This window comes from Phymastichus coffea, unplaced genomic scaffold (genome assembly GCF_024137745.1).
Source record: "Phymastichus coffea isolate CEN01 unplaced genomic scaffold, Cenicafe_Pcof_1.1 PCOF00048, whole genome shotgun sequence".
NCBI classification, from domain to species: domain Eukaryota; kingdom Metazoa; phylum Arthropoda; class Insecta; order Hymenoptera; family Eulophidae; genus Phymastichus; species Phymastichus coffea.
Window position 1 is genome coordinate 1720932 of NW_026706859.1, and position 12357 is coordinate 1733288.

General features: G+C 37.5%; 1 protein-coding gene across 1 annotated transcript in view; it reads left to right on the plus strand.

The window, feature by feature from the left end:
• The window catches only part of LOC131665220 (UPF0489 protein C5orf22 homolog), a 349516-nt gene extending 337433 nt beyond the window's left edge, over window positions 1–12083 (plus strand). Inside the window, exons 7-8 of the mRNA XM_058936965.1 lie at window positions 9586–9804; window positions 11640–12083. Of these exons, the coding sequence (XP_058792948.1) occupies window positions 9586–9804; window positions 11640–11775 (355 nt within the window). The 3' untranslated portion in view covers window positions 11776–12083. The remainder of the gene's footprint in view (window positions 1–9585; window positions 9805–11639) is intronic.
• The last annotated feature ends 274 nt before the right edge of the window (window positions 12084–12357 follow it).

Sequence of the window (12357 nt, forward strand, 5' to 3'; positions counted from 1 at the left end):
GAGAAAGAGAAAGAGAGAGAGAGAGAGAGAGAGAGAGAGAGAGAGAGAGAGAGAGAGAGAGAGAGAGAGCTGCAGCGTGTGGCGCTCGCTTGATTAGTCGACAAGCAAGCGTCTCTGTATAATACGTTTTTCTAATTGAGCTAATCCGGTTATCAAGCAGAGCCCTCTCTTTTTCCTCGTCGTTGTCGGCGTTTCCGAGTTAATAAGCAGCAGCCTCAATAAGACTCGCCGCGATTGAAAGTTAATCGAAAAGCCAATGAAAGTCGCAGCGTCGATGAAAAAAGCCGGGCATTAAGCGAGGAATCAACGCGGCAGTCGCGACAAGCAAGAAAAGAAGAGGAGAAGAGGGAAAAGTCGAGGAACGCGACGGGAAATATGAAAAGCCAAGTAGGTAAAGAGCACTCGAGATAATTGCATTAATTTATACCGTGGCTCTCTCCTCGCCGCGGAGTAATTCCGGTGGTTCGCGCTCGCCCGGCTAATTACGTCTTTAACTCTCTCCCTCTTTCCCTTCCTTTCTACCTTGATTCTTTCTTCGACTTCTAGCAAATCGTCCGTAATTCTGGCCACGAGAGACCGGTCTTGAGACTTGTTCGCTTCTTCTACCCATAATTGTCAGCATTGCGTTTTAAGCAGCGGATGGAAGGTTAAGGAGCGAATAAGCGCGATTCGCGGATCAACGAGACAATTTATTCGTCGCTAACTAACGGCCGAGTCGTCGGCCGAGACGGTCCACGTTATAAACATCGTTACCGGTGGCTTTTTTGTCACGACAATTAATGCCAATGTCTCGCGGGGATGCGATTTCGCTGTAGCTCCCACCAAAACAACCGGAAAAATATACGACAGAGTACACGGCGTTGGCAGTGTCGGCGACATTGATAATGGAGAGTGGAAAAAAAGAAAAGCGATGAGAACGAGAGCCAGCAGCTACACGACAGCAAGGGGTGGCATAGGCATCCCGTTGAGCGAGGAAATTTGCATGCCTGCTTCTGGACTTAATTAGGTTAGGCGAGCGCTCGCTCTATGCGAACGGGTTGGAGTTCACACACTTCATTAGAAATTCTGACGGGGTGAGCCAGTATTTTAAGCAGCCCAAGCGTCTTCTTCTCGCTCCGTGTTCTCTGCTCCGCCCCAAGGACTCCGTCTCTTGTTTTCCTCGCACCCCCTTTTACATCTCAGCTAATTCGCCCAAAAAAAAATCTGGTTTTGCTTCTGTCGCGCGCGCGCGCGCACACACGTGAAAGCGCGCGACACCACTGCCTACCCCTTTTCTATTTATTTAATTGCTATTTATTCTGCTACGCCGCGACGGCGAAAGAGAGGAGACTCTCTCTTTCTCTCACTCCGCCGAGGGCGACAAAAAAAGAGAGAAAAAGAAACGACGCTGTTGAATGCAGCAGCGTGAACCCATCCAAATTAGACTTCCGTTTTCATAGGCACGTCGTAGCGCTGCCAGCTCTCCTGTTTCTCTCTCTCTCTCTCTTTCTCTCTCTCTCTTTTCCTCGTCACTTTTTTCTTCTTCCAACAACACTTAGTCCTCCCTGCTTTTCCGTAGAGACCAGGTGACATTCTCATAACCGAGCTGCTGCCACTGCTGCTGTGCGTGCACTCGCTCAATTCGTATTTAGATTTGCCTCGAGCACGCTTGAATTGATAGCTCGCGTTTTTTCTCCCAACTAGCCACTGCAGTTGTCGTGCAAATCCGCGTGCGAGTTCGACAATCATGCCAACAAATTAAGCATTTGCGTGTCGTCGTGCGATTCAATCGTAAAATTATCGGTTCGATTACCAGAATTTCAAAGTGAAGAGATTTAAAAAATTTAATTATTATTATTTAAGTATTATCTATCTCGAATTACTTCTCTCTGTCCCTCGGATAATTTTTTTTTAAACGAGGTGACAAAAGCGTGCACCTCATTAAATTGGCTCATGCCAAAAGAGTAGAGGGGAATCGACAGCTTATTACCGACTGGAGTCAGGTTAACGATCGCTCTCTCAGCTCAGCCCCCGAAATGAGAATAAAAAAAAGCGAAAAAGGAAAGGATCGGTCGTATTATTGAGAAGGGAGCGAAGCCAAACACCCATCGAGTCAGCAATCATCGACAACAGTGCAACCTGCAGTTGGGAGCTGCAGCTGAATGCAGCGATCGACACGCCAGTCAATGCGCTCCCCAAAATACACACATGAGCCCTATTAGGGGATGAATATCTATTGATTGGTCGTGGCCTCCCCTAAGTATCGGTTCTATACCTGAGCCCTGACACCTGTCCTGCTTCCTCCTTTCGACCTGCGCGCGCGAGCGAACGTCCTATTCCGACGGAAGTCACGTGCCAAACAGGTACACCTTCGAGTTTATTGTGATCATCGGATTCATCGCGCACTCGCGGGGCCCCTCCATTTCACCCTTTTTTCGTCGCGGCTCAATAATCGATACTTTCATTATTCGAGACCTGCCTCACGTATTCGTCGTGTCTATACGTTGAATTGTCATCGTTCAGTCCTTAATGCCGCAAGTCACCTTTTGCTTGATGCGGCTTGTTATAAGTGTATCATGCCACCCCTCGACGTTCGATCGACGTTAATGAGACCTCCGTGTATCATTAAGTCTACGGGTATCGCGTTTTAATGGCTAACAAGCCAGCTTTCCGTTTCGATTGGTTTAACCATTAAGCAAAGGACAGTCTGTCTCTCGTAAAATAACAGATCGCCTTCTATTATATTAGGCAAAAGAAACTTCAACTGCGGGAGTAATGATAAAAGGATAGTTTAATTTAAGAAAAGCAATGATAACTAACAATTCAATGAAGTAAATGGAAAGATAACGGTTAGCAGTTTGTTTAATTATTTCGCGAGCTCTTCGTCCTTATGACAATTATCTTTTCCGTTTAAATAGAATAAGAACATCATCAATGAAAATCAGCCAGTTTAACTCGACCCGATCTCGACCAGTATGGCAGCTTATAATACTAGTATCGTCAGAATCTTGTGTGTAACAGGTATAATGTGTTGGTTGACGAGAGTGTTAACAAGCGATGCCCTCATCACACTTAAGAAAAGGATGAAACAGTCCCCATGTCCATAGCTGTAATGATACACGTTGACGTCGTAGCTCGACCATGTACTTATAAATAGAAGGGGGAACGACTGGGTCGTGGCGCGTGCAGCGAGTTCGGTTGGCGTTAATTTGAAAATGATCGTCATAACGATCAGCTCGCGCCGACACCGGCAATCTTCCAGAGAGCTTGCACCTGGCACGAGCTGTACGCACAACACGAGCCTTCTGTCGCATTACCGATAAAGCTTGAAACTGGTGTTTACTTACAGTCTGATCACCGTCATTGCCGTATTCCATGGCTTTTTTTCAGCTTGTTACGCGCCACCGGTATAAGAGCATCTGCATTACGTGCCAACTTGTAGCCCGTAGCTTATTATTTTCCTGATTTTAACCCCATTCTTGTTGTCGACGGCTGCGCTCGCTGCTCAACACGAAAAAATAGACAGAGCAGGGTAAAATAAAAAAATCACATCTACCGCTGCTAACAATGCGTACATATCACTTGCTCCTTGTTGTACACATAAAATATGGCATACGCTCTTTTCAAAGCCCATCCTATCCAAGCATTATTCAAACCCTCGAGACAAAAGACGATCATGTTACCGATCCTTAGGATGATTTTGAATCGTGTTGTAGCGCAAAATGCAAATATTCTAAGAAAAAATCATATACACATATAAGCTTTCATGGAATGTAAGAAGCGTGCGAACGATAGATAGAGTGCATACATCTTTTTATCATTGGCACAGCTGTGCTTCTATGTAATTAAATTGATACAAGTCATCGTGTATTTTAAAGCAAATATATTATGTATGAGAAATGTAAGTCGAAACCTACAAATAAATTTAATCAATAATCAATTTAGATGGCAAAAACATGCGCATTATTGATTTGTCGGTCACAACAGTGAGTGCTTGTTCTGTACCATTCTGTTATTGTCTTGTTTAAATAATCTTGTTTGATCGTTAAACCGCAATGTCTTTTCAAGTAAAAATTCGGCTGAACACGTTAAAGGAATAAACTCAAACATACAATTTTAAAGCAACATGTGAAATATATTATTTGGATGCAAAGTCTTCAACGGAATTGAATAATCATTTTCATAAATACAAAAAAATGACTTTTACTAGATGGAACCTTTGACAAAATCTACAATTCGATCCAGCACCGTTGTCACAGAACAATCTTTCAACACACCCACGTATCCGGCTTTCCACTACACCCTACCATTCAAACTATTGAAAGTGCAGAAAAAATTCTATTCATCCTACTAGCAAAAAATCCGACAAAAGCCCGTGACCGGTGATATCCACATTGCGGAGTACGAGTTCTGTTTTTTGTTTGTGCTACTCGATCAGGTTTCAGAACAAGATTACGAGGGCTAGGAGATCAGAAAGTGGCAATGTCAGAAGTGCGCACAAATTTTCAAATAATTATTACACCAAAGATTACAACTTAATGCTCTCAGTTATTCAATTTCATTATTCCATGCAGTATTTCCCATCTGAAAATAATTAGCTCTTCGCTATGTATACTTATGACATCCCTTTTTTGCCGATAACAGTGCTGGCGTCAACAGAAACGACCATATCACTTTTATATGGGTTTCTAATAGATTTTTTTTTAATTAATGGAAAACGTATGATAGCGTTGATATAATTTCAAATTTGAATTTTTCGAGTTATAATACGTAGAAAACCATATCTTCATTTATTTTTTACTTAAAATATTGATTATGGCAGATGAAAACATAAATTCAGCGTAAAAACGTGTAAAATTTGCAGTTTTATTATAGCAATAAGTTGTTTATACAGTATCACAGTTTGCACAGCTCTGCAATGCTCTAAACTTTAAGCTAAAAATAAATCTAGATGTAGTTTTCGACGTATTTAACTCATAGAAATAGAATCTAAAGTCAGATTAACGTTATTATTTTCGTTTTTTCTAGATTCTAAAAAGAAATAAACTGATTTTAAGATTTCTGAAAGTAAAAATTTAGTGTTACAAGAATACGTATGAAAAAACATTATTAACAAGCATTATTGGTTTAAATAATTTTATAGATTGATAAAATAAAAAAAATTAGGCACCAATACTTAATTTAATAATTTGGCAAAATCCACGCCGAATTAACGCATTTTTTGAGTAATTGGCTGTACACATGACGTGTGTAGTCAGCATACACGAATGCGAAGACAGCCTAGTCGTCTCTTTAATCGATCATCGCTTCGAGGAACAAAGACGCTCCGCGTCTGCAGATCCCGCACCGGCGATAAGCTCACGTGGAAAAAGGTACGTGTGCACGTCGAGCCAATACGACCCTCGAGCGTATAGATCCAGCCAAGCGATACTCGTATACGATATGCGCGAGTATACGGAGCCAGCCGACGAGTCTCTGGCTCGTCACTCGGATATGTCAACCCTCCTTGTTTTTTTGCCTCTACCTTAATAATTGATCATCTGATTACGATACATCCATATCCCGAGTAGTAGTCCGCTGCGTGCTCCCTCCACGTCGTAGCGCATTATTCTTGCCACCTATATATCGGGCCATTTTTTTCTCTTCTTCAAGCTGCTGGCTAACGTTGGGGGACGCCATTTGCATGTAACCCCCTTAACGACAAATACGTCAAAGCCGCCCCTTATAATGAGGGCCCCCACCATCGCTAACGGGACTTCTGCCCGCGTTTTTTTGCGGCCTCTTTGTTTTTTTTTCAACACTCTTGGCTATTCCATTCTTTTACTAGATGCAGCATTGTATCCTAGTTCTGTATTAGGATATCTCGGGGTTAGAAAGTTTATTTTGTACTTTGAAAGCCAGAGAATATACTACAGCGTGACGTTGAAGAATTTTTAATTGAAAATCACTCTCCAAATACTAAAGTTCCTTTGAAAAAGTATATTCATGTTATTATGGCATTGAGTAATGTTAACTGTTTTCATACTAAATAACATTGGCAATATTCAATAATGATTTTCAATGTTATGAAGAATATCTCAAAAATTAAAATCAATAGCTTAAAAACTTCACTAAAATCCTACGTTTCGCCATTTTGTCCATGGCCTCTTCAGGAATAAATTTTTCTAAACATTATACCATGATTTGCTTTGTTTGTTCTACAGGTTCTTCTACAGTTTCTTTCTATAAGAATGTTCTTTCTAGATTATGTATCGAGACACACATAATTGACTACAGATTTCATAGTTCATGATTTCAGTTTTTCTGAAAGAAAATCATTGTATAACTGTTTAAAAAGTATTTCAAAATTTATTCCTGAAGAGACCATGGACAAAATGGCGAAACATAGGATTTTAGTGTAGTTTTTAAGTTGATTTTAATTTTTGGGATATTCCTCAGAACGTTGAAGATCATTATCGAATATTATATGACAAAGGAAATAAAACATAAAACATCGCCAATATTTTTTACATAATAAGAGACAATAAAGTTTAGCTAATGGAAAAGTGGTGAAATTATTATAAAATTATTATGAAATATCTCAATATTAACAAGAAATTATGATGGTAGTTTTAATTATAATCTATCATTATTATGACTCTTACAGTTGGGTTTCTTAAAATTCATAGAGAGTGCAATGAAAGCTAACATAACAATTTTAATTATTCCATACAATTTTTATTATTTTCGGCATACGAATTCTAATTTTCATAAGTTCAATAGATTTTTAACAATATTTTGAGACAACAGAATAACTTAAATAAGCTAAAGTAGATAATAACGAAATAATGAAATAATCTAGAACTTAAAAGATTCATTTTAATTAATAATGTTGATGTTGAGATAGTCGAAAATGCGCTGTAATAGATATTCTAGATTACTTATTATTTGTAGTGACTTTTTTTGTTATGGTTTACAAAAGCGTAAGGTATATAACTACAAGTCACAATTCGACGTTATTCATACAAAAGAGTACGCTTTGCCTGAATTTAGAAGTTTCATTCGAAAGATATAATTTACCTCAATAAAAATTACAATTAATTTTATATGGTAATTTAAAGCGTTTAAAAATAAACGGTAAAAACAAATTTTCTATAAGTTTCATTAAATCTACGGTACTTATGAATGTATTACAATCATCGTCATATTTTTAGATTATAGCTAAATGTAAATATAACCTCTATAATAATTAAATCGGATATATGGCAATCATACAGGAACGTTGTATATAAATAATCAAATATCAAGTGTGGAAAACAAGAGTAAATTACACAGATCTAACCTTTTAAATGAATCAGTCGGGGTTTAATTATAATAATATTTTTTTATTTTTCTTCATCGCGTGTAAAATTTGTTAATACAAATATTGTTGTGAAATTGTTTTTCTTCTTACATTTTGTTCATTATAAGTTAAAAAACTACAAACACAAGCCCCGATAAATCATCGTAAAGTTATTTGCATTACGTCTTTTATAAAAAATTTAGTATGCTACGCTTTTTTAAACGTTAAAATGAACGTAAGTAATTTTGGATTAACTCGATAACCCAATAACTGATTTTATTCAATAAAAATTTGTACTATGAACTGAATGGACTGAACTGAGCCGTTTTTCTACAATATTTTTTTTTCATTTTAAAAATCATATAAAATTATAAAAAAACTATTTTCAAAACAAGAAAAAATATTTTTTTTAAATGGCTTTGTTTAGTCTAGAATTCCAGTAAAGGAAATGAACTCTCCCAAAATGATTCTTTTGATATTCTGTGCGCAAAGTGCGTCTTTCCTGCACGCTCGACAGAAAACGTGCGTTGAAAATCGAACTTTTCACAAGTCGTATCAAAAAATACGGTACGGCACATGTTCGGGAAAGAGTTTCTCGTCTCGTGTACCTTTCTACCCTCGCTTCGCTCGGACGTAAACGCCACACGAGACATGAATCTATTTTCCCGCACTTGTATCGTAATGTACTATTATTACTTTCACATTTAGAAAAGAGAGGCAAACTATAGTACATTACGATACAAGTGCGGGGAAGTAGATTCTTGTCTCGTGTAGCGCTTACGCCCGAGCGAAGCGAGGTACACGAGACGAGAAACTCTTTCCCGAACATGTGCCGTACCGTATTTTATTATACGACTTATGGAAAGTGCGATTTTCAACGCACGTTTTTTGCCGAGCGTGCGGGGAAGACGCACTTTGCGCACGGAGTATCAAAAAAATTATTTCATAAATAAAATATTACAATTCTTTTGTTTTTGATTTCTAACCAAATTTAAAATATTTTCTAAAGGTGAATCTGTCTTATTAAAAAGCAATATGATGATACAACTTTTATTTGCTTTAAAAGCAAAATTTAAACTATACTATAGCATAAATAAAATGCAGAAGTAAATAGACCAACTAGTACATTGTTATACACCTCGAGATTTATATTTATAATATATAATAATTATAAATGAACAACGGCAAATTTTTTTTTGAGCCACTAAAGAGATTGGCTAATAAGTATCATTGAGTACCGGTAACAGGATAAGTATGCGATGTGAAATTTTGTTATTCTGGAAAATTTCGCTATATCGTTGTGTCAAAAAATGGAATTTTTTTAAAGTAAAATTTGCAACTTATAACATAATTTTATCTGCTTAAAATACAGGTTTTAGTAGTATACTAAAAAGTAATATGATGAAAAGTGAAAAAATGAAGTTATAATTGACGATATTAAGTTCAAAGTTTTGCTATAAATGTTGCGTTTTATACACAGCTATATACTGATAAGAATTACAACATTTTTGGTTTGGAACTAGTGTGTTCTAAAATTTTATAACGCAATAACAGAAATGCTATAAATATATTTATTCTTACTAAGCAATAATGCAACGTTTATTAAAACAAATGCCCTCAACTTAATCGTTCAAAATGCAAAGAAAATGATTTGAAATAGAAGATTTCAATAACTCGACAGTAAGATATCCAAAATCTAGGGAAGATATCCTGCTATTTATAACTATTTATTATAAATTACGCTTATCGCTTCATGAATCCAATCATTTATAGAATCTATTCTTTTTATATTGCCCAATATAATGTAATAATGAAAAATATAGAATTTTCATTACTTGTTAGGATTTATTCTTATCATTAAATTATAAGTAAACAGTTAACAATATGAAGTACCTTTGTAATAGGTATTTACCTTTGTAAATACCTTTTACTATTTGAAGTGTCTTTTGAAACAATCGATTTCGTCACTATTAATAGGACTACAATATTTGTAAAACACGATCCCGCCGCAACTAATCTGTAAGTTGGTTTACTTCAGCCAAACTGGTCATTGGTATTTCAAACAGATTAACCGAACGTGACTGCTTGGCTTTACTTGCTATCTTTGGTGGCTCGCACGCAAGCTTTCACTCCCTAATTCCCAACATCCAATTAAAGATACCCGCAACTCGCACCCGCGCAGTACTACTCCTTTCAATTTTCGAATTGTTAACGCATTTGTAAATACAACTGTCAGATTGCGCCATATTCATATAGTTTTTCTCATATTTCAATGTTAATTTTAGATTAGATGCAGTTCGTGATCTCTACAATGAACTAACTAGAGAGTATAAGGATTCTGAAATCGACTGGCTGCTTATTCATAATGCTGGTTCTACAATTGATGATACTGAGCTTCCGTATCACATAACTAGTAAAGTGGATCTCGACCGTTTAATCGAAGGAACGTTCAAGTCATTTCTCAATGCTTTACCTGCTCCTCCTACCATAGTGACCATTGCAAGGTATGCTATTCATTTATTAACAAAAATACTCTTTCTTTAAGTAAAATTCACATAATTATTGCAAAATAAAAAAGCGCAGTTATCATATTCTTTAACTATAATTTTTAATAAATTTTTAATCATTAGATATTTTTTTTTCGTCAACTTTTAAAATAATGTTATTGTAAAAGTGTAAATCCAATAAGGGGGTTAAGGGTCTTTACATCAATCCGTAAATCAAGCAACAATGTTATTTCAATTGTAAGAAAGAAATGTCCATGTACGCGTGACAATCATTACGTAAACGACACACGTGGCGTGTTTTCAAGCATCCCTCCTAAGAGCGTAGATGAAGCCGTACGGGGAAAAGGGAACAGCTTACGGGAAAAGAAGAGGGAGAAATGGGGTGGGATCAGGGGGATGGTTTAATGAAATGGGCGGCAGTAGGGCCACACACGAGTCCCACCCTTTTTTTTTATAAAATGAGGGGTAATATTAGATAGTCATAGCGGTATATAGAATTTCGTTCGAAGTTCAGCGTCTTACCGTCCGATGTCGCTAGGAACAACGTACGAGAAATTTAAGTTTAAATTTTTTATCGTTGCTATTGCGGTTTGCGATGACATTGTTGACCAAATCGTTTAAAGTTATTAATATTGGTAACAACAGATATAATCTTTATACGTAGAACTACCTGCAAAAATAGTCGATAAGAGAAGACGAATCTTAGAGACTGCGTATTTACATAGTAAAAATGCAATTGATTTATGACATTTATAATATTTGAGATAAATTAGAACCGATTCAAAAGATTTCTACAAAAAGCTAGTGTACGCTTGTAGAATATTGTATCTGTTAATTTACTTATTGGACTTGCTGTTCTAACTTTATAGAAGTTAATTAATACTATGATTTTGTATAAACTTAGTGTTAATGATTCCATCCTCAGTACGGTGACTGAGAATTTCATTGATTTGCAAATTTCAAAGTTTTGTTATAAGTACAAATAATCATTGTACATGTAGGTTATTGACATTATGAAGAACATTGAATTTAGGTAACTCGACTAAAATTATACATTTTTCGACGAAAGTTTGATCGTAAGTAAGAGTAGTTTAGCGCCACCTCGTGATAAGAAACTGGAGACAGCGATATGTGACATGCGACGTGCGTATATAGCGTAGGAGTCTCTCTCGCACGGAGGGAGGATTCCGACGACAAAGAAGACAAAAAGAAGGATCGATTCACCCCACTTGGCGCTCACGTAATACACACATTCCCCATCTCGTAATATCTCTTGTCCTCTACTTCTCCTCCAGCGTGTCCCCTCCAAGCTGCTCGTTTTTGCATACTTCTTGAGTGCCCTTCCACGACGATGCTCGGGTCCGCAGCATCCAATCCCCAATGCCCGCGGCCCCTCTCGCGCTCTTCTCCCTACTTTTTCTTGGTGGAGTTTTTGGCGGCGACGGCGGCGACGGCGGCGCGGGGGGTAAGTCGCGCCCCTGGCTCTGCCTCTCCCCGCTGCTTGGCGCGCGCGCGAGGCCGAAGCTAGCGAAGCGTCGCGTCGAACGTCGCTCCGAGGTGCCCCGGCGCGCCGCCGCTGTCGCCGACCGCGACAGCCCGACCGCTGGCAGGGAAGCGATTGTTTCTTTTATTTAGCAGAAACAATTAGCCCGGGCAAATTTACTGCCTGCAATAATTGTATAATAGACCATTAGCCGAGCACGAGGAATTACGCAACGGGAATAATTGATTGTCGCGAGCTGCCCCCGTAATTGCTCTCATTTTCCCCTCCTTTACTGTTTTTTTGTCATTGACTTTTTCACCGTGCCTTCTTTTCTTCTTCTACTCGACAGGTCCTGCGTTGATGAATATTGCCCAGAAGAGGATGTCGAGCAGATTCAAGCCGGTGTTTTGGATGAATTGCGTCAGCGCATTGGCTCGGAGGTGAACGTGCGCCTAGTTTATCAAGACGATCGAGAAATCCACTAATTATCAACGTCTCATTGCATGCATTTTTTTTCTCTACACATTCCTTTTTCTATTTTTTTCAAGTATCACACGTTTTTCATTATAATTTATGATTTTTTTTGTACCATTTTGATATTCAGAGCTTCGCCTTTAGTCTAATATATTTTCAAGAATTATGTAAACGGATGCCAGTCGTGAAAATAGCGATGAATCATATGATTTAGATAGCCTGTTTTTAACAATCAATAATGTCTTGAAATTTTTATCAACTAAAAAACCTTTTATAATATGTATTTGTAAACGTATTCAGCTTATAACGATGTTGGAAGCAAAATGTCAAATGAATTGATAATAAAAATTGTGTATCTTTCATAAATTGTCAAATAATTGATATTTCAGCAATTATTAACGTATTTGCACGCTATGTTGACGCAGCTGTGTAAAAAAGGTAAGATTATTTATTAATGATATTTGATTTTCAATTCCACGATAGATGACTTGAATATACCAATTTAGATGCTTTAATATGAATAGTTAACAGTGATGTATCATTTCGTCGTGCAACGTGTTTCGGCCGGAAAGGTAAATACTTATTAAGTAGTT